Below are 27488 nucleotides of genomic sequence, written 5' to 3'. Positions count from 1 at the left end.
GACCGTGGGTGAGACGGCCTCTGCAGCCTCGTCACCTGGCGACGCCGCCCTGGCAGGGCAGGACCGTGGGTGAGACGGCCTCTGCAGCCTCGTCACCTGGCGACGCCGCCCTGGCAGGGCAGGGCCGTGGGTGAGACGGCCTCTGCAGCTGCGGCTCTGCCTGATGCTGCCACCAGCCCTGCCGCCAGCTGGGGCAACAAGTCCTTTCTTGAAGGAAGAGCTGGGCGGTGTTCTTAATTACGTGGCCACGCCTAATGGTCAGGTTGCCTGATCAGAGACCTGATATGACAGGGCTCCTGCCGTTCTAGTGCCATGTGCCAGCTCTCCTCATGCATTTTAGTTTAATGACTTTAGTCTCTCATTTCCTAGAGAAGAATGGGAAATTCCTCCTCCATTTGCTGTGGGACCCAGAAAACCATTCCATCTGGCTTTGCCTGGGAGTGAAATGAACTACTGCAACGGGGTATCAGCAGGACATAAAAGCTAACGAATTGATTTAATTTAAAAAGTTTTGTGTGTGTATACATGAGGGTGTACACACGTGAAGATGTATGTATGTCTGCGTGTGAGCACACGAGAGGTGCATTTCTGGGTGAGTATGTGTATGAAGACCTGGACTAGAGAGAGGCTGCGGGTGCAGGTGTCCAGTGTAGACACACCCACGTGAACATGTGGTTGCTTATGAGAATCTCAGTTTGTGCAGGTAGACTTCGTTCATTCATTCTTCAAACAGTAATGCAGCATCTATGATGTGCCAGGCCCTGTGCTGGGGCTGGGAAGTGAGAAGAGGAAAGACATGGTTCCTGCCTCTGGGAGCTTATTGTCTCCTGGGGAGACAGACAGCTCAGTGCAGGCATCTGGGGTAACAGCGTGGTAAGAAAGTTGATAGAGAGGAGCACAGGAGGCTGTGCGGGCACCTGGTGTGCACCCAAATCAGGCTGTCCCTTTCCTGGGACAGGAGAACCTTGTGCTGAGCCTTGAAGGGTGAGTAGGAGTTGCTGAGCCAAAGATGATGGGGAAAGGGGGTCCCAAGCTGAGGAGCAGAGCTTTCACATGCAGAGGGAACTGACCCAGAGGGAGGTCACAGGAGTACAAGTAAGGGTGGGTCAGGGGACGGAGGGAGATTAGTAGGGGGAGGTGGGGCACAAGTAGACAGATCCCCGAAGCCTTGTATGTCCAGTGAGGGAGTGTGAACTGTCTCACCTAGAGGGGGTGACAGCCATAGCGTCATCTCAGAGACGCGTCTGGCAGCGGTGCAGGGGCAGAGGGACTGCAGGCCTGGATGTGTCCCCGTGTGTGTCTGTGTGGACACACACACGAGGCTGTGTGTGTGTCTGCACATCTGGAGTCTGTGCGCCACCAGGTGTGCCACCGTGTGGACTTGTTTTCCACTTCCACCCGCTGGCCTTGGTAGCCCATGGGCTCAGGGGGATGTCTGTCCTGCTGCTGATCCGTGGGTGAGTGGATGACAGGGGAGCCGGTCAGAGGCCAGCTGGCAGATGTTTCCTCCAGGGCTGCCAGCGCACCCCTGCCTGCCGGGCTGGCAGCAAGGTGACCGATGCTCCCGGACTGCGCTGCCATGTCGGCAGAGCGCCCCGCTTGTCCGGGGGAGGCTGGGCTAGCATAGTCCCTGCCTGTCCCAGGCCAGGGGGAGGGAATGGTGACAGGCTCAGGTGCGGGGGGGGTCGGTCACCATGCCCCAGCTTTCCCTTTCTGGGTCTCCCCTCTCTGGACACCTACTCTTCAGGAATTGTAGTTATATATTTTGATCTTAACTAATTATGCTAACCTGCCTCTTGAACATTTATGACCAGTACCAAAAAATCATTTATCCCATTTCTTTAGCTCTCAATGTGGACCATAGGAAAGGAAGAGGCACTTGGTTGTGTGATATGAGTACAAAATCTAGGAAGAGTATGGTGAGTAATTATGAATTTGGAATTTGCCTGGATTCAAATTACAACTCTATACTTCCTGGCTATGTAAATTAGTTACTCTCTCAGTGCTTCTGTTACTTCATTTATAAGACGGGGTTGGTAAAAAATCTGGTAGGATTAACATGTAAAGTGCTTACAACCATGCCTGATGTGTAACAAGTATTACAGCTCTAAATCTTAGCTATTTTTAACCTGGGCTTGAATCTTCCTAGGTCTATCTTACTTGATGAAAAGTTGTGACCTCTTTGGTCCTCATCTGCAAAATGTTGGCCAGTCTTTAACTCCCAGGGACCAATACCTGTCCCCTACCAACTTGTTCTTTTTACCAGACATGGTTCCTTGATTTGAAAAGATCTTGCTTGCCAAACTTCAATTGTTAAATAATAACCTACATGCCATCAAGATTCCCACTGGGCTTTATAAAAGACTAGGGATAGCTGGCGATACTCTTTACTGAGAACTCCTGGATCAGGCGAGATAATCCCAGAGGAACCACCCCATCCTACGCCAGTCACATGTTGGCATCTCCACAGCAAGAAGCAAGTGCTTTCAGATATTTCTGGTCCACAGAACAGGGAGCCAAGTTGACCCTGAACTAGAAGATGCTTCCCGTTAACTTTTAGAGTGTTCTGGGGCCCGGTTATCATTGTGAGAAGCACTCATTCCAGCCAGATTAAGAGAAGGCCTTATCCTGATTCCCTGACAATGATATGCCCCGTGTTTAGAAAATCCAAGAGTGAGTTCTTGTGGCTGGGGAAGGCCATCTTTATGGTGACTGATGCTTTGGTCTGATGAGTCCTATGTGTGGTACTTTCCATATATTAGCTCTTTAAATTTTCACAATAATTTTCCAAGGCAATTATTATCATCCCCAATAGATAGATGATGAAACTGTGGCTCAGAGATGTGATCTGCCCATGTTCAACCAGCTCGTAAATCACAGCGTTGTTTAAAATGTCTTTCATATATCTAATCACATAATTCGTATCTTCCTCTCAAGCAGTAATGATCTCCATTTTATAGATGAGGAAACAGGCTTAGCAAAGTATGGGACATGTCCAAGGTCACAGAGCTAAGAATTAGCCAAGTGGGAGTCGAATCTGGATTTACTGCTCTTTCTTTAACAGTTGCTGGCAGCAAACCAGCCATGAGGTAGCCTTCTCCCCACCTTGGCACCCAGGTGAGCCTTGCGAGAAGGCATTGTCCTCAGCGGCTTTGTCAGGCGGGGTGGAAACCTACCTTGGATGTCATCGTTGAACATGCAGTACTTGTTGCGGTATTTGTTGAGAAGGCGGAAGGCATTGGCATTGGCAAAGTCTTCAAACTGGATGAGGCAATTTATTCCAAACCTGTGGGGGGTGGGGGAGAGCAAAGGGCACATGATTGCCTCCCCGAGCTGATCCCTGGCAGATCCCAGCCTGCATGGGGGAGTGGGGAGGTGCAGGCCGGGGGGGGACCACGGCTCATTCACCTCACCAGGGTTTGTGCCACCTGGCTGGCTCCTGGACTCCCGACTCTGCCTGCCCCATTGAGATTGATTGATTGATTTTTAATTGAAGTGTACTTGATTTACAATGTTAACTTCTGCTATCCAGCAGATTGACTCAGTTATACACATACATACATTCTTTTTTTATATTCTTTTCCATTAAGGTTTATCCCAGGATATTGGATACCTTTCCCTGTGCTGTACAGTAGGACATTGTTGTTTATCCATTGTAAATGTAATAGTTTGCATCTACTAACCCCAAACTCCCAGTCCATCCCTCCTCCACCCCCACCCTTGGCAACCACAAGTCTGTTCTCTATGCCCGTGAATCTGTTTCTGTTTTGTAGATAGGTTCATTTGTGCCATATTTTAGATTCCACATATAAGTGATATCATATGACATTTGTCTTTCTCTTTCTGACCTATTTCACTCAGGATGATCATCTCTAGCTGCACCCATGTTGTTGCAAATTGCCTGCCCCATTATGGACGAGGGTGGTGAAGGCAGAGAGTAGGGGTCTGAAGCCTGGTGGTCAGCCAAGCCCATATCATTGTCTCTGATGTGGGCTGGTGGCTCCCATGGGCTCTGGATGGCAGACCCTGGGGCGGCTGGAAGGGCTGAGATGGGGCCCTGCCTCTCTGTGGCTGTGGCTGTCTGAAATCCCAGCAGAAAGCTTACTTGAAACCCAAGTGCATGCAGAGAGCCTGGTGTCTCTGCCACTCAGGCCTGGGGAGCCTCTGCGGCCTCCAAGTATCTCCCTCGGTGGATCCTGCAGCCTGGAGTCCCTCCACCAGACACGCTTCTGGGTTCAGGCATTGCTCCCTGATAAGATGCAGGGGAGGCTGGGAAAGGCCACGGCAGGAAGCCACTGTCATCTACCAACGCCTTGGTGAGGGGTTCTCCGTGTGCAGGTAGAGAAGGATCCGTGGGCGGGCAGATCCCCAGGCCTCTCCCTCAGAGAGTCCCCCTCAGTGATTTTGGGGGTGGGGCTCAGGACGCTCTATTTTTTCCCTCTGTCTTTACTGAGGTATAATGGACAAATAAAAATTGTATGTATTTACAGGATATGACACGACGTGTTGATCTACATATACACTTGCAATGGTTACCACAATATCAAGCGAATGAACACACCCATGCCCTCACATGGTTACTATTCTTTTTTACGTGGTGAGGACATTTAAAATCTACTGTCTTGGCAAACTTCGAGTACATGATACGGTATTAATTATTAACTGGTCACCATGCTGTACAGGCATCTGCGTTTTCAGTGAGCACCTCAGATCGTTCTGATTCTGACAGTCTGGAAAACTCAGACACACCACCTTGGTGGGTAAAGACAAGGCCCATGAAGCTGCTTGAGTTGCCTTATTTAAAATCTACACTAGAATTGCCTCCTAGATTTCAAGGTCAGGAAAACGTTTGTGTTTCCTAGAAAAAAATGACTGCATTGGTAACCTACGTTTCCTGTTACCACTGTGTGTCAGGAAGCTGAGAGCTGTCTTCTGCCCTGTCACGGTGGGCTCCCTCAGCCGAGGCTGTCTGCACACACCCTCCCCGACTCCATTCTGGCTCTTTGATGCTGCTTTTTTTGGTTGTATTGTGTCTCTTACTGGAGTCTTTCCGGAAGCAAGTGTAATGTGAATTATTAAAAATTACTTAATCCATGGGCAGAAAAAAGATTTCATTTGTGATTGACAGTATCTGCGGTTATGTTCATTGATTAAAATGCCCTGATTCATCAGCACAGAGTGTCTGGGCATGTGTGGTAGGGAGAAGTGCCTGCCATTCCCAGTCATGTGAACTGGAGGCCTGGGACCAGCTTGGGACCAGCTGTGGCAAGAAAGATGTACGACCCTGTTGGAAAACGTGGCTGGGGCACACACATGGTGGGCTTCCTGTGCTGTCAGGTCATCTGTCTGGTGAGGCTGGTGGCTGTGAGGGGGTGAGTCGCCCTGAATTGGCCCAGAACACATTTTTTTCCAACCTCAGAATTTTGTGCATGGCTTATCCTTTTTTTTTTTTTCCAGAAAATTTACCCATTTTATTGATGCATTGCAACTGCTCTACATTTTACCATATTATGTAGAAAATACTGAACATACAAGTTACTTTATAAAACCAAAGATGAACACTGAATCCAAAGGTAACCTATGTTTTACACAACAGATCCTTTTCCCGTAGTTGGTATTAAATTTTAAATATCTATTTCTTTTCTTAAAATGATATTTTACGTACTCCCTAAGAACATCTGCATTACAAACATAGCTCAGTAATTCTCAGAAACTAGAGGCTTGATGTAAAAGGAAGCGCACAACCAGAACAGGGAGAAAGTAAAAAAAGTACGGTAGAAATACCAGTGGGCAGGTAGACATTGGCTCCTGTCGTGGCCCCTCCGGAATCTTAGTGAGCTGGAGGTGCTGATGGGGGGATCTGGAGACAGGTTCACGTTACAGGGGCCGAAATGGAGGCGCGGTGACTTGCCACAGAGCACTGCTCAGGGTTTTGGGCTCAAGTCAGGAGGCTCGTGGGCCTGACCGGGCTCTGCCACTGCAACTGAGTGGTCTTACACCTGTCACTTCACTTCTCTGTTCTGCCTCAGTCTTCCATCTGTCCACGGACGCAATATCTGCCTGGCCAACTTTGGGGCTGCTGTGAGGATGAAAACCTGGGCATGATTTTAAAATTATAAAGTGCTAAACATGTGTCTTCCTGGCCACAATTCTTATTCGCAGTCACAGAGCAAGTGCCGATGGGCGTCGGGGTGGGGAGCTCGCTGGGTCTCCTGAGCCACCATCCAGCCCTCTTCTTGTACAATGAATAGAAATGGTTTTAAAAAAAAAACTTCAGTGCATAATTATAATGCTATGTTTGCCAAACCAAAATTTACTGTGAATTTTTGTTCAGGGTGTGAATTTCAAATATTTGGATGGGGAGGGGGGAACAGAATGTCTTTGGTTGCTGGTGACATTTTCATATATAGCAACCTCACAAGACGCCCAGTGTTGCTCCCCCACTGGCCTGGAGCTACAATGCTGAAAAGGTCAGATAACAAAGCAATGTGATGCACGTTCTCCTTTTTTCCCGTCTGTCTCTTTCACACACACACACACACACACACACACATTTGACCTTTAAGCAACACCACTCTTAGATAAAAAATAAGGCAAGAATTATAAATAATTTCCTTTGTCCAGTGCACTATTACTCTTTCATGTCAAATTCAGTTTTTATAAGAGAACATTTCCAGGGAGCAATTTGATGAGACATAGAGTAAAATCTCATTCATTCAGGTCACCTTAATCCTAACATGTAATTAGATAAAAGGCTATGAGAATCTCCCATCCAATAACCTAGACTCAGAGTTCCTTGCCCTCCTTGGATTTAAGGACGTTCGGGACCCCTACCCAGCTTGGCCACCCTCCCCACGGCTGCTCCCTGGACCTTTCATCACCAGAAGCTACTCCTACTCTAAAATTTCACACTGCCCAGTTCAGCCTCTGACCATGGGTTCTCCTTCCACCTCCCTCACTTCCACTACACCTGTTCTTCGTCTGCAGTGAGACCTTTGGGTCCTTCGCCATTTTTCTCCCAGTCCCTCAGCCTCTCCCTTATGGCTTTTCATGAAACCACATCACTAACTATCCAATCTGAACTGAGAGTGTTTACTTCAATTGTTCTATTAGTATCATCCATCCATCCACCTGTCTGCCCAACCATTTGCCTGTCCATCCATCCATCCATCCAAAAGCATCTACTGAGCACCTATGATAAGCCAATACTATAGTTGTTTAGTAAATGTTTTAAGAAGAGCCGGGTACATGAAGGAGTTGGTGGAAATTTAGTGTGAGTTTACCTGCCAACTTGTTAAACTAATTAAAAGCCAATTAAGAACAAAAAAAATTTGAAAATGAAAAATTTAAAAGCTTAGGTTACAAAAAAAAAACCATTTCTCATTTCATCCATATAGATCCAAATATAGGATACAGGACTTTCACCATAACACCAATTTAAATGTTAAGTATATTTGCCTTACATACTCGTGAAAATACTTCTACCTACGACAACAGTAACAAAAACAGCTAACGGTTATTAAAGGCGCTGGGCATCAGGCTGAGTTCTTTACACGCATTATCTCCACTAACCGTCCCATGACCTTATGAAGTAGGTGCCATTTCAGAGAAGGAATCCTGAGCCACAGGACGTTCAGCTCATCGCCCAGGGGTTATTTATTCTCCTGCAGTTGGAAAGTGGTGGAGCTGGAATCTGAATCCGGCTCTATCTGACTCCAGAACTTAGTGTTAACAGCAGTATGATTTTATACAAGATAAAATGAAGTAGATGTTAAAGTTGGGTTTCTTTCTCCAATGAGAAAGACAGTGCCATGTGGTGAAGAAAACACTCAACTGGGGGACGGGAAGGTCGTATCTCTCTCTGTCTCTGACACAGGCTCCAAGTCTTGGGTGGGTCCCCTTTCTCTCTGGGTCTCAGTTCCTGCTCTGAGAGCCTTGGGAGAGATGCAGGAGCTACTTAATGTAGGGTTGGAATAGGTACACTAGGAGCTTCACTCAGATAGGTATAAGTCTAAAGTAGGGAGGTCTGACCATTCCTGGTAAGAGCAACATATGACAGGGACGTCAGTATTTTCGAGTCCTTTGTGAGCTGACCCACAGCAGACCAGCTGAGCGAGCAGGGCCCAGGCAGCCACTGTCCTAGTCGTACAGCTGGAGCAGCAGTCCCTGCAGAGGGGCCCCGCTCAGCCCCCTACTCAGGGCCCTGGGCAGTTTACTGATTTTAGTGCCGGCCACGCATCGCTGACCTTCCATCCTGCCAGGAGCTGCCCCTCACGGGGGAGGCCCCTGCTTGTCTGGCCCCTTCTGCACTTTTGAACTCTTCACCCTGAACCCCTGGCAGGGGCTGAGAACATCTGATGCTTCTCAGTGGAGAATTCCTGCAATGGAGAAAGAGGCACCTCCCCAAGCCACACACAGAGCTGCCCAGACTCCTCCACCCTGGGGACGCCGATGGGAAATGGCCTTGGCGCTGCTAGGGAAGGCATTCTAAGGCCAGGGCTCACTTACAGACACAAGGCTGATGGATGGATGTTAAAAGTGTTTTTCCCTCCATCCCTCAGGCAAGAGGAAGCCTGAGAATGGCGACTTGTGCCTGGGAGCCCTAGGAAGCTGTGTGTGACAATGTGGCGAGACCAAGCCATGACCCACCGAGCTGGGTACCTGCCACCTGGGATGCAGCCTCCCCAGGGGGAGGAGGTTCTGAGGTGGCTGTTCTGCCCTTTCCCCCAGCAAGCTGACCAAAGGCTGCGTGAGACATGCGGTGAGAGCAGAACATTCCAGGGGCTGCAGACCCGGTTTCTTTGTTCCATAGGTCAGGACCTGCCATTCTTTCAAACACCTGGGTCTGACCTCTTTCAGGCCTGAACAAACACAGGGGACCTGGGAAGAGCAGGTAAATATGCTCAGCCCGTCCCCAAACAGAGTGACTAAAACCTACCACTCATATTTCCATGGGAGCCCACTCTGTGCCCCCAACAAAACACACACAAGAGTATGCGGTGAGGACATCAGTTACATTCAGTGGAAAGCTATTTTTTTTGTTTGTTTTTTCCTTCCAGGAATTAGAGCTGACGGAATCACGAAAGCTCTAGGTCTTTCTATTTTACATATTCCTTTAAATTCTAGTCCCTTGAGATGCTCTCAGAAAGAGGTTCCATGGCTTAATCCATTTTGGAAACTCTGAATGTTCATATAACATATACAATGTATATGAAAGACTCTGAAAAGTCCTGCACTAAAAAAACTTGTTTAACTCAGCATTTTCTAAACTTATTTGACTAGAGACCTCAGCCTTCTGTGTTCCACCCTCTCCATTTATATGATAGAGCACATTTGACAGACAGAGCTCTCTGCAGAAAGAACTTTGCAGGGGCTGGGTGAATTCAGGGCAAGGCCATCTCTCCCTGGGATTCCTGCAATTGTTACTTCTGGCCAGGATCCTATACTAAGGGATCGGACCTCCTCCAGCTTAATTTTCTTTCCCCCAATCCATCCACTATATCTTTCTAAACATAAATCTGTGCAGACCATTTCTTTTCTGAAAACCCTTACAAGGCTCCCACTGCCTTTGGGGTTGTGTTCAGACTCCTTAGATGGCATTCACTTCGGCCTCAGTCTTAATGTTCACCCCCTGCTCATGTCTTCCAACACCCTGGGCATATCTTGCTGCTTTCCAACCACTGTGGGCCCCTGTACTGCTCCATGTCTCTGCTCAGATGCCTAAAGGGCCTCCTTTTACCCTGGCCAACTCCTCCTTAAATGGTAAGGCCCTGCTGAAATGTCACATCTTCTAGGAAGGCTTCCCTGACCCACCGATTTCCTTATCCAGGGTAATAGTAATTCTTCTCTTCTCTGAGCTGCCTTGCTACTCCAGATGTATCTCTGTTAGCATATGTCACATTGCATCACAATTATTTATTGACATTTCTGTTTTAATTATTAAAGAAATGTATTGGGCAGGTATCCCCTTTGTGCCAGGAACTCTCCCAGGTATGATATAAATATTCAATTCAGCAAACGCTTCTAAGTGTTCCCTGTGAACAAGGGACTGTCTTCCCTGCTACATTACAAAGGCAAGTTCAAGAATTTCAAGTCTGATGGGGACACAAGAAAATAAAAAAAGCGGTTGCAGCATAGTGTGACAAAGGTAATAAGGAAGGTATGTGCTAGGTATGTGGGAGGCCTCAAAGCGGGGCCCGTGAGAGCTTACAGAGCAGGAGACGCAGAGGCGCGGTGCGGACTGTGCAGGTGAGGGGGTGGGGAGGGAGAAGGGCATCTCAGGCAGAGGGAACAGCACACCCATGTGAAGTGACAATGGGGGGCCTTCCTGGAGCTGCGGGAAAATAACCAGAGCTGGGAGAGGGCTGAAGAAGGGGAGGTGTGGGGAGAGCCGAGGCTGGGTGGATTCCAGGGGCCACACCTTTACATGCCTGTGTAAAGAGCCTACACAGTCTGGGGGGCAGTGGGGACCCGCGGAGGGGCTTCAGGCGGGAAAGTGGCCTGATGTTCATTCTGCAGCAGAGTGGATGATGGGGCGGACAGCTGGGAGGACACCCTGCAGGCACGTAGCCTCAGCAAGGGATTGTGAAGTCCTGGGGCGAGGCAACGGGGACCACGAGGGAGAGGAGGGCAGGGTGACAGATGTGAAGGCAGACGGGTGGGGAGTGGAGGGAGCTTTGAGACTGAGCGGCTCTGCCGCTCTCACTTACTAAACGTGTGACCCTAGGCAAGTTATTTAATCCAAATTTCCGTCTCTGCTGATTATAGAATGGGATGGTAGTACCTCTCTTGCAGTCCTATTGTGAGAATTAAATGAGATAATAAAAAGCCTGGCACATCGTAGGCACTGAGTCCACGGAGGCGATGGTTCTTTAGGGCAGGATTTGATCACGAGCAGGATGTGGACGCTGAAGGAGGAGGAGGAGCTCAGGCTGGGGGTGATGGTGTCCACTGCTCAGGGAGGCAGGGGACAGGGAGAGGCAGGCAAACTCACCTCACGACACAGGCTTGGCCCGTGCTGAGTCGGAGGTGCTAGGATGTCCAGGTGGACACGTTCACAAAGAACACACGCGACGTGAGGCTCAGCGGAGAGGAACAGGGAGTTCAGGGCGTCGTGTGTGGCTCAGGCCGTGGGGTTGGGTGAGGCCCTCAGGCACAGCATGTGCACGGAGCAGGGAGCAAGGCCAAGGAGAGACTCTAGGGCACACCTGTGTCCACGGAGCCACGAGGGGCAGAGGAAGAGAGTTCAGAGAAGGACAGTGAGCAGGAGGAGCGGCGAGGTGGAAAGCGGGCCCGCGGAGCAGCTGCCACAGGAGCCGCATGATGGGCTGCGGTCAGAGGCTCAGATGTTGCTGAGATGTCAAAGGAAACAAGGATCTGGAAGTGTTGAGGGGGTGGGGGGCAGTGGTTTGAAGCTCAGAAGATCATTTGCGGACTTTGCCAGCGCGCTTTTGGTGGCGTGGTGGGGAGGGAACCATTCTGCAGAGGGTTACAGAAGAGGCTTGGCTATGAAACAGGGGAGGGGTGACAGCTGGTGGTGGATGTGGGACTGAAGGATGGATTCGTTTTTGATGGGAGATGTGCACACAAGGTAGAGGAGCCAGTGAGGATGGGAGATGGAAGCAGTAATGATGGGGGATTGAGGTCCCAGGGTGAAGGGAGGAGGCAGGAGCCAGAGTCCAGTTAGAATGAGAAGAAGACGCCGTTCCTCCTTCTGGGAATGTCACAGCCTACTGGCACAGCGACGAAGCCCTCACACCACAGACATGTACAGGGAGTGACTCATTCTGCAGGGAGGGTGGGGTGGGAGGGATTCACGAGGAAAATGGGGAAACTATTCCCTAGGTGAGGAAACTGGAAACCATGGATTGGAGAGAGCGGGAATACTGTGCCTGAAAAAGAGATCTCCCAGTGGAACGAGGCATGACGAGTATCCTCGAGGACCGTTCTGTGGACAGGGAATTGAGGTAGACTTGTCTTCCATGGCCTTAAGGGAAAAAGCAGAGCCAACAGGTGGAAGTCAGAAGGTCAGAGATTTCAGTGCCCTATAGAGCAGAGATTTCAAACACTGGATGAAAAGAGGCTGCCACTAGAAGTGATTCCAGGGTCCCCAGAGCTTCACTTGGCATTCAAGTTGTGGAAGGGATTCCAGCTGCAGTGGAGGTGGGGTGTGGACCTCTGAGGCTCTTGCTTTCCCAGGTCCCACAATGGGGGATTCCCCTGGTGTGCCGGGGTCTGACAGCCAGACTGGTGGGCTCCTGTGGCTGCCATTCTGGCCTAATGGGGGAAAACTCCCACCGTATAACAAGACAGTCACAGGAAGCAGCAACTTCTAAGCAAAAGTACCAGAATAATGTAGCCATTCCTTGATCACTGCTCTGACGGCAATCCCAGGCCAGACAGAAAACACTCCAGGAACAGTTTGGATTTCCTCCTCAATTTCCCTGTTTGTCTGAGTTCCTGGGCAAACACGCAAAGGGCGCCAGAAATCCCAGTGCTGGGAAGAGGATGGTGGCTGATCGGCTGACCTCTCGACCTCTCAAAGGTCAGAGGCCAGGAGTGAGTCTTTCCTCTAGGGCACAGCAGCTCACTCCCAACCTTCTGCTCTTAAAGCGCAGGCACTTTTCCCAGCCATCAACCCACTGGCTGACCTGGCGCGTTGGCATTTATGCCAGCTCTGATTTGCCCACAGACCGTACGTTGGCGACTGATGGTCTCTGATCAGTTCGGCCTATTCCGATCTCTCTGTTCAGCTGTACTCCTGCAGTATTCGTACCACACAGTCCATCACACGACTGTATCCTGGACTTCCTGAGCATCTAAACTGCCCCACTCTCGAGAAACTGTCTACCTTCCACCTTGAATGACGACAGCATTGAGCGGAAGACCATAAAGCTGGAAACCGCAGTCTGTGTGTGTGGACTTTCGGCACCAAAGTGAGTCAAAGTCAGGGAGGGGAAGAAAGGAAAGACTAAGCCAGGTTAGGGAATAGGCTAGAGCAAAGCGGGCACTAGTCAGGGTCCTTGAGGTCAGAGGAGGTGTCTCACTCACCATGTGGGGCACGACAGCTGAAGAAGGAGCTTTAACTGACCCCCTTTCCTGCCCCCCTGCTCTGGACAAATCCACTTCAGACACCCAAGTTGGCAGACCAAAAAAACCTGCTGCCGTATGCCCAGGGCTCTGTGCTTGTCCGGCTCAGCCAGTGCTGGTGAACAAACGGAGGCGTGAATGAATGCCTGCCAGAGCCCAGTACCCCTGCAGGGATGCCCAGTCACACACACAGCCCATGTGACATCCTGGTCCCCGGGAGCCCCGCTCTCCTCTTCTAGAGGCCACTGCTGCAAAGTATCTTTGTATCACAAGAGTTCAGTCCCTTTCTTTTACCCTGAGGAATAAAGTTAACGCAAGTGAGGCTGCAGGCAGGGAAGGGCGTTCCAGCCAGCCTGGGAGAGCGGGCAGCAGAGGCTGTAGTAAAACACCTCTGATTTTGGAGTCAGATGGGTTTGGGCTGAGCCCAGACTCTTCCCTTTCTAGCTGGGTGATTTTGGACAAGTTACTTCACCTTTCTGAGCCTCAGTTTATTTATCCCTAAGGGTTGCTCTGATAATTAAAAGTAAAGCACCCAGCATAGAGTAGGTTCTCTGTAAAAGTGAGTTGCTAGCTCTTTCCTGGGAAGAAGGCCATGACTTGACTCCAACTAAATGTCCCAGGCCTTTGACCACCGTATTCCCCCATCAGCCTTGAGTGACACTGCAGGCAGGGCCATTAACTAAGCAGATGTTAGATCTACACAAACTCAACAGTAATTATTTAAGCATATTGTTATTTTCCCCAGTCCATTATAAGCTTCTTGAGAGCAAAGTCTATAATTGAATGCTGCCTTGAACTATTTTCTGATTATGTGTCCATATTACAATCTCAGGGAGAACTGAACTCTAGGACAGGTCTTTTCTTTGCATTGGCCACACTCTGAGACACAGAGAAAGCACATGATACACACAGGCCTGATGGAAACTTGGGAGAGATTTCATGAATTATGTGAATGAGAGTAAACAACTGGATAAGTTCCCCTTAATTTCCCACCACTTTTGTCATTATCTGACTGTGGGGAAAGAATTTTCTTTCTGGGTCTCAGTTTCCCCACCTATAAAGTGATGGAGTGGGATCAAAGAGCAGGTTGTTTCTTGCTCAGGTATTCTGAGATTGCGTGATTACAGTTCTAGAGCAGGCCAGGTGGCAAAATAGAGTCAGACACAGGTTGAACTCCAAAAGGCATTCCTAAAATTCAGTGTATGTGAAAATACTGAGCAGTGACCGTCTCTGCTGAGAGGGACTCAGCGCCTAAACGCTCCCTGGAAACATTACAATCGGGATTTAGAGCCACCAGTTACGCTCTTTACACTCTTTAAAAATTAAAACAAAATCTTGAAACTTGCTTTGTAGTCTGGATGCCATAAACTTAGGTGCTTTCCTTTGCTTGTATTGTTTAAAACCACCAGGAGAAGCTTGGAGCCAAAGAGCCTCAGCTTTTGCCCTGGGGCTTGACAGCACCGGCTGGGTTTGCAGTTTGTGGCGAGACCTGCAGGGGGCGCCCAGCTCTGGTGAATGGGGGGGGCAACTGGACCACTAACTTAAGTAGTTAAGAAGGAAGAACAAAGAAGCACCACCCAACTGACTCAGATGCTGGGGAATTTTCCCACCACCACCACCACCACAACAAAAAAAAGGGAAATGATAACTATGTGAGGTGATAGATGTGTTTGCTAATGCCGTGGTGGTAATCATATTGCAATATATTAATGTGTCGAATTGACATGCTGTACACCTTAAACTTACACAATGTTGTTTGTCAATTATATTTCAACAAAAATAAAAAATAAAGAGGATGTGTCCCTCGCTGAGAGAGGCTAGAGAGTTTTGAAAATGGGAGCTGATGGCTGGTCCCTCCATAGCCTCCCTAAAGGTGAGGACGGGTGGGTCACTAACCCTGCTCTAGAACAAGCTGGAGAGAGGAGACACAAGTATGCAAAGTAGAATAGTTTCCATAAGACCTTCCTCCCAATTGTTCTCCTTGTCTGTTGCATCAAGAAGGTGTCTGGAGTATGTTGGATTGTCTTTTCTTTCATGAAGAAGAAAAGAGAGAGTATCCAAGTTAGAAAGTGGGTTCTGGAGTTAAATCACCTGGGTTCATAGCTTGGCTCCACCATTGCTAAAGGTGTGATCCTGGACAAGATCCCCAACCTCTCTGTCCTTCAGTTTCATCTGTAAATTGTTCATTCATTCAATGAATGTTTATTGAGAATCCATGCTGAACAAGGCATTGTTCTGAGCGCTTGAGATACAGCAGTGAACGGAAGAGACAAAGATCTCTCCCTGGAACTTATATTTTAGTGAGACAGGACAATAACTGTATCTACTTAATAGGATTATTGTGAGTATTACATGAGTTGATGGACGTGAATTATTTTATTGTCCGTAGGAGCCAAGGTTAGACCAGCACTCAATTCACCAGAGGGTGAAGGCTGGGATGCTTGCTTGTTTCTTTGTTTCTTTAGTGGGTTAAAAAAAAAATGCAAGGATCTGTCTCTGGGAAAGAACTGCTGCCTACCATTATTTTTAGAAGTCCATTTTTTTCCTAATTACAAAAGAAATCCCTGCACACAATCAAACATTATAGAAATGACTGACTTGGAAAGCAAAAATCCCGGCTGTCTCATGCCTTAACTGTAATCACTGTTAACGGCATGGTATATATACATCCAGATATTTTTTCTTTGCACAACTTATCTTGACAGAATCATTTGCTTTCAGGGTTTTTCCCCATTTCATTAGGCTCAAGTGCATTAAAGAACAACGTGCTTGAGCCTGGTAAAATGAATGCAGTAGAATAAGAAGAGACTGCATAATATGCGTGTGTGAATGGGTGAGACAGGGAGAAAGAGAGACGAAGAGGAAATGAGAGTAAATATAACATGGGGTTGCCTGGAATTGCTACATTCTCTCTGGCATAGAATTATGAGGCTTGAGGACTTCCTCGGTGGCGCAGTGGGTAAGAATCCGCTTGCCAATGCAGGGGACACAGGTTCGATCCCTGCCCCAGGAAGATCCCACGTGCTGTGGAGCAACTAAGCCCGTGCGCCACAACTATTGAGCCTGCGCTCTAGAGCCCGTGAGCCACAACTACGGAGCCCATGGGCTGCAACTACTGAAGCCCATGTGCCTAGAGCCCGTGCTCTGCAACAAGAGAGGCCACCACAATGAAGAGTGGCCCCCGCTTGCTGCAACTAGAGAAAGCCCGTGTACAGCAACGAAGACCCAACACAGCCAATAAAATAAATAAATAAATAAATAAATTTAAAAAAAAGAATTATGAGGTTTGGATTTGGGGGCTGTAGTCTTATACATCCTTTCTTTCCCTCAAGAGAAATGCTCCTTTTCATCACTAGCAGCTCAGAAAAACCTTTCCTGATTAAGACACCTGGTGTCTCAGTTCTCTTTGGAGCATCAGCAGTAGGAACGGAGGGTGTCTGAAATGCCCGCAGGCAGTGATTTTTAAGGATCTGGCTTTCTAATGCTGTCTTGAGCTAACATCGCTGCGCTCTGCTGAATTTCCAATGCTCTGGTTTCATTTTCAGAAGTTTTATCTGTTTCTTTTTAAAATCTGCCTGCAATTTTTTTTTTATGAACTGTTGGGTACTTTCCTTATTACTTTATTCCTGTAAAAAAAAATCTCTTTAACACATCTAAGTATAACCGCTTTATAGCCTCTCTCAGAATATTCCTTTTCCTTGGGGTTCTAATTCTTCTATTAGTTTCTGACTTTCCCGCATTGCGGATGGTTTCTGTGTGGGTTACTGTGAATCATGAATTTATATTCATTGGGGAATTGTTTTTCCCTTCAAGGAGTTCCACATGGCACGGGTTGTGGGAGTGTCCTTACAGAGAAGGTTTAGTTTTCCCTCCGCCAGGTGCTCCAGCCGTATCACTGGTAGGGGACATTTTTATACTCATTTCTTAACTTGGGAACTTCTGCATCATGTGTATATTATAATTGTGGACTCTAAGTCCACATGTGGTGAGACTCAGTGTTTGGTTTCTTCCAAGAGACATTCCTCCCCTCCCCATCCCACCCCAACCCCAGTTCCTTGTAATTTCCCTAGGTTGGCAAGCAGAGCCTGTTTCTTCTTCATGGAAGGTCCAACCATTCAAAACTCCCAGTTTTCTGCAGGATTCTCAGCTCCAATGTTCTGCTTCGTATACGCCTCAATACTTGACCCTGCCTGGGTGTGGACCTATTTCCAGGCTTAGCTGATGAGAAGAAAATAGCCATGAAAATGGAAGGAGGTTCAAGGCTGGAAAACAGCAAGCATGAAGGCTCTGCAGCTCCAACAAAGATGACATGTTGAAGGAACAGCAGGAAGGCTGGTGTGGTGGAGCTGAGGGAGCAGGGGAGAGGGAGGAAGGAGGTGAAGTTATCAAAGGCTTCCTTCCAGCTCCAAGAGCAAAGTACAAAAGGTTCTACATGTGTAGCCTCTGAAAAAGTATCAGTGGGTTGACAGGGCAATTCACTAATTTTCTATCCTCGGACAAGTTTCTGATTCGCACTTCTGTATTAATAATTGTGTCCCACGAAAAGATGTTTGGTTACACATGGGAACCAATGCTCTCAGAATGGTGGGTCTGTAAGGCCCAAATAACACTCAGCTGAGGTAACTACAGAAAACATGAGATCTTGCCCCCACATGTATACACAGACACACAAAATGCCTCTCTACTTGGGGGAGGGTGGTGGCAGAATTTAACTGAATAGGTGTAGAGGGCAAGGACCAAACATTTACTAACTGTACACACCAGGGATCTGGAAATGGAGCGGGATCACACCCAGTGCTTCCAGAACTGTTCTATTTATTTCTTCAGATTAGCACCAGGGAAGAAGAATTGGAGAAGAGAATGAAGGCATTGTTGGAATGGCGGGGATGGATGAGTGGGGGACTATGGAAGGAAAAGATGGACATATTAATGGCTAATGCATTTAACTGAATGCATGAATGGGGGAAGCACTAAAGTACTGCCTAAAGGACAGTGGCTCTGGAAATTGCTTAAGTTATTATTATTACTAATAATAGCAAACATTCACGTTTATTGTTACCCAGGTATAATGTTAGGTATTTCACATGGATTGTCTCATCTATTCGGCAGAAGCGTTCTATGAGTTAAATATTAAACATGCGTCTTGGAAATGAGGACACTGAGGCACAGATAAATTAAGTAGCTTGTTAATAAGTGGCAGGTGAGAGCTTCAAACTCAGGCGGTGTGGCTCCAGAGTTTGTGCTTTTAACAACCATTGTTAGTGGGTGGGGTTTTAATAGGGTTCTCTTTCTTAGCGGGGTTACACTTCATAAGCTTCAGTTTCCTCATTCCTTAAAATGAACCTAATAACAGTACCCACCCCCAGAGGGTTGCTGTGAGAATTAAACGAATTAATATTGTATGAAGTGCTTATATTAGAGACTGTGCATAGCAGACAATTAAGTAAAAAACAGTTATTATTATTGATCCACTGAAGAAAATTGGGGGAAAAAACCCTTCTATTCTTCCCTCTCCTCTGCTATAATATGAAACTTTCAGGTCTGGGCATGATTTTGTCCCTACTCTGATACCAGGTGATACAATCCGCCTCTTGGGGAAAAATGAAATGGAAATAGCCAGCTGGTGTCACTGAATCCATCTCCCCAGTTTGTGAACTTCCTCCATGACATTTTGGCCTCTCAATTATTCAGTCTGCTTGGTCACAATGGAAACGAATAGGTCCTAGAGAGTTGGGTGCTGGTTTGCATTTTGCTACAGCCTTCCAGCCCTTTCTGTGACCCAAAACAGAGTCCTCACAGGATGAGAGTCTGTCCTTTTGCAGCATCCGGCTCCTATTCTGATGGGAACATGTAGGAGCTGGACTCGTCAACAATTAGCCATGTCAGTCTGAGACTGGGAAACTGATGTTTTTTTCAGAGGACAGACAAGCTAGAATGGGTCCCAACATTCCTTTCTCTGAGCTTCCTCAGATGCCGTCGAATTCCTAACCTTCAATCCATTCTAACTGATAGCTAGCCTGGTGAAGACTTTAAATTCCTCAACCAACCAACTCAACCAACCAACCATCCAGCTCCCACCCTCACCATTTACAGTGGGTCCACCATGAGTAGAACCATGCTCCCTGCCTCTCAGGAACTACCAGTCTGGTAGAGATGTTACAGAGTTATAAGACATGAGGAATGAATATTCTTCAAAGTCCATCTAGTTCAGGCCAGGCTGATACTTGAACCCCTCTACAATAGTCCAGGCACATCTTTGCCTAAAGTTTTCTCTGACAGTGAAAAGTTAAACACCAAAAAAGCTTTAAAGGAAAGCTCTAGACCATTATAGAAAAGATGTCACTATGCAGTGCATGATTAATCAGTAAATGGATTATATGACCAATAAGTTATGCTATGAGTACAACCAGGGAAAGAGTTTCCCGCCAGGCTGGTCAGGGCAGACTTCCTGGGGAGGGCAGAATTTGAGTTGGGGCTTTGTTATGGCTTCTGTTCTAATTTCCTCCCACATCCTGTCACTTTCAACATTTCGGTTGCTCAGGAACCTACCATGGCTCCCTATTGCTCTCTGAATCAAGTCCCAAATAAGGTTTTTTGTGGATTGATAGTTTTCAAATGCTTTTAGCAGAAGAATTTTTTAATTAATGAAATCTTGAGCAGAACCCTGATAAAGAAAGCAATTAACAACAATGACATTTCTCTTCAAGTGGTTCCAATCTCGTATGGTTGACAGGAAACATTCACTTCTAGCACCTCAAGCTTGGTTTAAAACCACTGGATTAGATACCTGCAGCCCTTTCCACTTCTGAGCTCTAATAATTACAACCTTCCGCCTGGGTCTCAAGGCCTGTCTACAGCCTGCTCTATTCCCACTTAACTTTATTTTGAACCAATAAACATTCATCTCTGCTGGGGCCAGTTCCAGAGTCTTCTGCATACTCCTTGCCTTTGCTGTGCTCTTGCTCTTCTCACAATGCATCATCTATATGGAACGCACGCTTTCTCCTGTTGCTTACTCACGTGTGGCCCTCAATCTGTTTACTTTCCACCTCTTCCCAGTCATCCCCGATTGCTCCTTTCTCTGAATTTCTATTGAACTGAAGGTCAACACTGAATAGTTGAGTACTGAACTCTTCTCTAATGAGTTTCTGTTCAAATTGTTGTCTTTTTGGAAGGTCTGTAAGATTCATGAGGACGCAGCACATGTCTTTTATTTCTTTTGAATCTCATTACAGGGCTTAGTAGAGTGCTGGGTATGTAGTCCTTACTCAAAAGCCCTGTGAAAGCATGACTAGACACATTGTTTGTTTGTGCTGCTCTTAGCTTTCTCAGAGCTTCTAGAATGAGTTTTCTTACCTTAGTGGTGAAATAAAGCTCAGGTCTCAGCAGCACCTGCTGCTCCTATCTCTTTGCCAGAAAAATGTATTTTTCCACCAGACAAGTTTGAAAAGTCAAATTCACACACACACAAAAATTGACATATTTGTTGGGAGGGTGATGTGTCTTTCTGTATTTCCACGGGAAGCTTTCTGTAAGAAATCCCCTGAATGAGGCAGTCACGACTATCTTTACCTTACCAATGCATTGGCCATCTCTGTCTCCCAAGCTCATCAGCCGTCACAGAGTCAAGGCTTGAGGCCAGGGAATCAGGCATGAGTTTGCACTAGTTGGTGGGGAAAGGCAGGCCTGATTCCTCCCCATGACGAGTCTTCTGGGCTGGGGTGCCCAGATATGTGTGTGCTTTCCCCATATGTGGAAATGCAATCATGTCAGGCCTGAAAGCAGCTCGAGTTCCTCCAGGGCTAAGGGGATTCCAGCAGAAGCAGCAGGCACAGACCGGCTTGGGAGGCTTTCAGACCGGAAGGAAGCTGTTAGAGTGGCAGGTGTGTTGTCGAGATGGACTGCCTGGCAGGGTGAGCCCAGAGAACGTGCTGGGCCTTTCTTCATGCAGGTCTCTGGTGGGAAGACGTGTGGAAAGCCTCTGTGTATTGGCCCCTAACCCTTGCCTCAGGCTCTAGTCTGACTCTGAAAGTAGGGGGAGCTGGGGCTGCTCAAAAGATGCCGCTACTGGGAGTGCAGTCCACCTGAGCTTCTCAGATCTCAACCTTTGTACAGCTCTAAGAGAAGCATCCAGAAAGCTTTGAAAACACAGATGCTCAGGCCTCAGCCCAGGCCTGCTATGGCATAGGAGGCTGGAGTCTATATTCTTGGATGCCAGATGAGTCCAGTACCAAGCCAGGTTTGGGAACCAGAGGTCAGTATTCATATGCCTACGTTTATCTGATCCACTGCTTTGCTCCAGAGCAGGTTGGAGTGGGCATGGGGGAGGCGTGTACCATAGGGGCATATTCCTGCATGTTTTTGTAACTCAGAAGAAGATTCATATGGACCCAACAGACAGGCTTGGTGTAGCTCTTGAAATATCCTGAACACCTAGAGATGAGAAATCTTGAGCCTTCAGGTTCCTTTGGCCTCTGAGCTGCTACTGACTGTAGGAGTTGCAGAAGGACCAGCAAGTGTGGGGGCTCATGGAGTTGCAGATACTGAGGCCAGAGGCTCCTCACAGATCCAGGGTGGCTAAAACATGGCAGACATGCTGCCACGCCTCCCGCCCCTGTTCAGGGCAGGCACTGCTAATCAATCGTCGTTTCCTGTTGCACTGAGAGAAGCCTAAGAATCCTAGGGATCAGAGCTGCTACAAGGATGGAAACCTGTTACCCCCCTTGACATTTCTACCAGCAATATCCTAGTCTAGCCCTAAATTTTGTTGAGTACGTTAACTTGCGGTTATTCACAGGGCACAGTTCCAAACAGGGTGGTGAGCCATTCTCTCTTCTCTCTCTGCTCTCTTTCCCTGGGTGAGCCCCATCATGCCCTTAACCTTACCTACCACCTCTGAACTGATAACTCCCAACTGTATATTTCCTTCCTAGAATTCTTCTTAAAGAGACTTGGAGGCTAAGAAAACTTAGAGGTCAGGTCTGAATTCCAGTATGTAGATAAAAATGTCTCTGAATAAACAGCTCCTTGAGAGCTGGACTGTTTATTTCTCTGTGTATTTATTACCACCTACGTTTGACACAGCGTCTTACATACCAGTAGGTACTCAATAATTGACTATCAATTGTATATGATGCATCTCCTTGTTTCCATGTGTAATGATGTTATTCTTTTCTCTACCCTTTTTGCATTTCCAGAGCACATCCTCCTGCAATGCTGGCTGCCTGATTCCTTGTTCCTCCCAGGCTGGATGGGGTGGTCTGTTACCTTGGTGGTTCCCCAATGATCCATGCCTCCTGGTATTTGGACCCCTGTGTTATTTTCTCTCTTGGCATCTGATGTGGATCTGTGATTTGCTTTAACCAGCAGAATGTGATGAAAGTTGTACTATGCCAGTTCCACTGGGGCATGAACCTGAAGTATCTGGTGTAGGGTGGCGTGTGTGTGTGTGTGTGTGTGTGTGTGTGTGTGTGTGTGTGTGTGTGTATGTGTGTGAGAGAGAGAGAGAGTGAGGGAGAGAGAGATAGAGAAACCAGAGAGAAAGATGGAGATACTCAAAAAGGAATTTTCCTGGAGCTAAAATGCAAATGCCTTTTTTAAAAGTCAGCTTTTAAAAAAACTATTATCTCCCTTCTTATTTATCACTCATCTCAGGAGCTTAGCAGTCTTTACCCTTAGGGCTTGGGGAGCTAGAGAAAGGCGGTGGCGTCCTCTCCTGGCCTGCCTAAAGTTTGCTGACGTCAAACTTCTGTCCAGCCCAGGCCAAGCATCAGACACAGCTGGGGCTCCAAGGAGCAAACTTGAAATGAACCATTCTGCTGCAAGTAACAGAAATGAAAACTATAAGAGGAAACCATCAGGGAAAACTTGTCACTTAGTTGCAGTGCTCCAGGTCCCACTGCATGGCAGCGCAAGAGCAGAAAGCATGGAATGACTGGTCTTTGCCATGGGAACATCAGGCTGTGTCTTACCTTTGATCTAGACACACACAGTTACTGCTGCGGTTCACGGGTGCACGTGGAGACTCCCTTTGCCTTGGTGGGTCCTCCCCAATGGCCAAACTCCAGGGTAGTAACTGAGCTACAGTGACTCTTTTTCTCACACCAAAAAAATCTTAAGATACACCCAATTAGCGGGTAGGGGCAAGAAGGTGGCACTTTTATTTGCAGGACATTTGGAAAGAGACAGGATGTTGAAGGCAGGAGTCAACGTTTCCCAAGGTTCTTTCTTAAAACACATCATGTTTGGCCTCAGGGTTGCTGACTCACCTGCTTCCCAGGCCGGGCATTCCATCATGGGGCTATTATATTCCCAAGGGTGCCTGGGAGACCCACTCACTCCCCAACTACAGTATCCACAGAAACATCTGCTTTAGCTTATTAGAAAGTTAAAACAACCAAGTGTCAACCCCTCATCTTTTCCACTTAAGGACACATTCCTCTTGGCTGACGCATACCTGTCCAACGGTTCACCCTGGACTGTGTGAGTGTGTCTGTGAGACTGTGAACTGATTTAATGATAATTTGAAGGGCCTCTTACTTCCTAGTTTATTTAACCTTCTCACATGAATAGCAAGGCTTCTCTCTGGGGAATCACAGAATGACTACTGACTCACCAGACAAGCAATGAGCCCTGGAAACAGGAAGCAAAAAAATGGCTCTCAAAGCCAAATTCATTCCCTTCTCTTGTCACCCACAGGTAATTGTAGAAAGCAGTCTGGCCTTGGAGTCAGCAGACGCAGAGTCAACTTGCAGTCCTGCCAGATGCTGTGTGACCTGGGACAGGTGCCTTGGCTTCTCAGAGCCTCAGCTTCCTCTTCTACAAAATAGGAATAATAAAACCTATCCTGCCAGCCATGCAGGGATCTTAAGAGGTCTGAATAGAACACTGGGTTAGGGAGGCATCTTAAAGCGCAATGGATGCTTACATTTCCTCCTATGACAGCACCACCTAGAAGCCACACAACCTGAGCTTCAGCTTGTTCTCACAGGGAGTCCCGTGCACTGTGGGATAGCTTGGATTTATTTTGAGCTGAAAACTTTTTTCTACCAATTGGTTCTTCTCCAGGTGGGTATACACACACAAGTGTAGTCCCTCCTCTAGAAGAAAAGCTTTCAGATTTCTGGAGGGAAGACTGCACCCCCGATATGGGCAGAGCAGTCCCTGTGCCCTCTCCCCATTAGGCTGAGCCTTTGGCTCCCGTCACTGCCATGGTTACTGTTCTCCAAAGGCACTGTAGGTAACTGACAATCCTCGAAGTATCGCGTCTGGAACAGAATGTCACACTCAGGATGATCTAAAAGGGGGAGAATTAAGTGGGACAGTCGCCTCTCTTGTTCTAGATGATGTACCTCTGTTCCCGTAGCTGACCCTTGATTTGGCTGCTTTGGTCATCATGTCTTAATAGCAGCACTTCCTTCACCATCTCATCTTCGAACCCCTGACTTTCTGATTATGTCTTTTATTTCCAGCTTATTCCATCTGGTACCCAATTCAATAATTCTCAGAAAAAAAAAATAATTCTCAGGCCTCATCAGGACCTTCTGTCCACTGTTCATACCACTGCCCTTCACCCTCCTCTCTACTGGGTCCTCATCTGTCCCTTCTTACCTGGCCTAGATCTCATGATGCTTCATTATAATCAACCCTTGAAGACACTCAATTCCCTTTTCTCCATCTTCCTCTCATGCCTGGCAAAATTCCAACCCTGATTAAATTCTACTCTCTGTCTCTTCCTGCCCTGCATCCAGACAGTGGAAACTGGTTAGAGAAAAGCACAGAAAAGGGTTAGCTGACCTAAGTTACATTCATGACCAGTAACCTCAAGGGGGACCAGGGAGCTTCCCAGCAGCTATCCTCTAGTTCCCTAGTCTGGACATTCCAGGTGCTGCCACCTCTGTTTCCATCCTCTGTCCCCATCCTCACTCTCAGCGGACGACCTTGTCATCCAAGGGGGCTCCCACATGCTCCCACAACATCTGCCCACCTCGGCCTTCTCTCTGTGAGGATGGGCTCTGTGCTCCCACCTCAGACGAAGCTCCCCGGTGTGCACTAGACTCTCATCCCCTTGCTTACTCGGCACGTCTCCCCCACACCCCCCCCACTCCATTACCAACTTCATCTTTTCTATAGGATCATCCGCACTGCATATAACTTCAATATTTCTTTCCCTTATCTTAAAAAATAAAAGCAAAAACCACAACAACAATAAAATGCTTTCTTCTTATCCCCAGATAAGGAATCCAGGCAAGGAGACTTGAAAGTTTAGTAACCTGTCCAAGGTCAATGACCTGGAAGTGTGGGGTTGGTTCAGCCGCCTCCAAGGCCCACCCAGATGAGGCTTCCTGGGCTGCAGAGGCCGGAGCATCTCTCTCTAGCCCACCGCTCTGGTCCGAGTGGCTGAACTCAGACAAGGAAGTTCTTTGCCAAGGACGTCCAGACCAGCTCTGCCTACCTGGGCACTCTTGGGACAGTAAGAAAGGCTGGAGGTTTTCAAGTGAGAAGGGGACCTGCTAGGTCTGCAGGGGCCTGCTGAGCTGCTGAGACTACCTTGACTGACTCAGCTGGGAGGGTGGGGGCTCTTTGGAGAACAGCCAGCATGCCATCCCAGCAGCATGCCAGCCTCAGCAGCATGCCAGCCTCAGCAGGGGCAGTGGGTGGCAACGGCGGCAGAGAGTTGGGGCAGGCCAGGAGGGCAGGAGCTGCCAGTGTGGTGCACCCCCGTGCAGACATGACTCCCCATGACTCCCCCAGGCCCAGCCCGCGTGGCCCGCGTGGCAGCTCATTAATGCTGCCTGGTCCTCGGAGCTGGAAAATGACGACTAACGAGGCGAGCTCTCTTCCCAGGCCATTCCGTCAGAAGGGCACACGTCGCTCCCCCACTACTAACAACATCCCTATTCCTGCCAGGAACCCAGAACAGCGCGGCCAAGGGGGTTTTTCTCCCGGGACATCAGATACGTAACGACCTCCAGATCACAGACCTGCAGCCACCCCCCCCACCCCCCCTTCTCTGCTCCCAAAGATTCTCCCAGAGAACAAGCCCATTTGGCTTTGAGATTTCCGAGTACACGGGGTCAAGCTGGAATTTTTGGACCACCCGGAAAAGCATGCATCCCTGCCAAAACCCATGTTGACTTAGTCATACTATCTGTTCACAGTCCTCTTTCACAAGGGACAGGCTGACCCACTCACTTGTCCGTCACGGCCTGCATGAACTCGTCCAGAAGGTCGTCGTACCCCTGCCCGCGCACGCGCCGGTGCTTCAGGCCGATGTACAGAGGGTCCCTGAGCAGCTCCTGCAACAGAGAGCATCCGTCTCATCAAGTGTCTGGGGTTAACAGGCGGGGGGAGGGGGACGGGGAGGAGGGAGGAGCTGCCCCCCAGCCCTACCCCCCGCTCCCTAGGTGCTGTCTCCGAAAGGGTCTGGAAGCTAAGCCACGGATGGAGGGTGGACCCCTAGGGGTCCACGCTAGGAACCAAGGATACTTTGCACAAGCAAGACTCTCTGATTCAGTCTTCCAACCTCTGGCTGCAGCTCTGGGTTCATTTCAGGGTTTCTCGACAGTGATACTATGGACATTTTGGCCTGGACAATTCTTTGATGTGAAGGCTGACCGCACATTGTATTGATAGAATATGTAGCAGTGTCTCTGGGCTCTTCCCACTTGAAATCAGTAGCACCCCCAGTTGTGACAATAAAACATGTCTGTAGACTTTGCCAAATGTCTCCCTGGGGGACAGAATTGCCTGCGTTGAGAATCGCCACAGACAACATCTGGATTGAGGTATTGGGTCTCGTCCAAAGTCACTGATCTGGACTCAAACTAGAAAACGTTCCCTCCCTCCCGTCCTTCCATGAAAGCTTACTGAATACCTACCATGTGCCTGGCACTGTGCCAGGCCCTGGGCATACAAGGATAGACTGATACAACCAAAGTTTCCATTCAAGAAAGATGCCCACCTTAAGGCCAGCCTGTGTTAGGTGACCCCTCCACTCCATCTCCTGCAGTAATTCTGTCACAGCTTTCACATGCTGTTTGGTCATCCTCTGTGTCTGTACTGGTCTGGTGACCACTCCCGCCCCTTCTGTACCCCTCATACACACCCCTACGCAGAATCAGCGGGCTCATTCGTGTGCGACACATTTACTGACGCTACGCCTGCCGCCATCATGCCTGTCCGGAGATTTGTAGCTAAGAGACAGTCACTGCCTCTACGGTGCTCACAGCCTAATACAGGTGGCTGATGAGGAAGCAAACTCTACTACAGAGAAGGGAGACATTCCTTCGGCACGAAGTGTGGCACGCGGCAGCACAGAGAAGGAGGGGAGCAGTTCCCACTGGGGGTAGGTGGGGACGGTGACATGGAAGAAACGGTCAGGCATTAAAAGACAGACA

General features: G+C 48.2%; 1 protein-coding gene and 1 long non-coding RNA gene across 7 annotated transcripts in view; one reads left to right on the top strand and one right to left on the bottom strand.

The window, feature by feature from the left end:
- The window catches only part of ME3 (malic enzyme 3), a 180206-nt gene that overhangs the window by 19065 nt on the left and 133653 nt on the right, over positions 1–27488 (bottom strand). For all 4 annotated transcript variants that reach the window (XM_057750048.1, XM_057750051.1, XM_057750049.1 and 1 more), the window contains 2 exons: positions 26284–26387; positions 3177–3286 (listed from right to left, as the gene is read on the bottom strand). In XM_057750048.1, the coding sequence (XP_057606031.1) occupies positions 3177–3286; positions 26284–26387 (214 nt within the window). The remainder of the gene's footprint in view (positions 1–3176; positions 3287–26283; positions 26388–27488) is intronic.
- Positions 346–26779, top strand: LOC130861298 (uncharacterized). Of its 3 annotated transcripts, none has more exons than XR_009055563.1 (4): positions 346–592; positions 1846–1919; positions 23788–23873; positions 25323–26779. It is a non-coding gene; the product is annotated as an uncharacterized LOC130861298 (long non-coding RNA). The 3 variants fall into 3 exon arrangements; XR_009055562.1 differs by adding an exon at positions 22287–22388 and having other exon boundaries at positions 23788–26779; XR_009055561.1 differs by having other exon boundaries at positions 23788–26779.

The sequence above is a fragment of the Hippopotamus amphibius genome, chromosome 9 (genome assembly GCF_030028045.1).
Source record: "Hippopotamus amphibius kiboko isolate mHipAmp2 chromosome 9, mHipAmp2.hap2, whole genome shotgun sequence".
Classification (NCBI taxonomy): Eukaryota; Metazoa; Chordata; class Mammalia; order Artiodactyla; family Hippopotamidae; genus Hippopotamus; species Hippopotamus amphibius.
The sequence above is the reverse complement of the archived record's forward strand: the minus strand, read 5'-3'. Positions and strand labels throughout refer to the sequence as shown.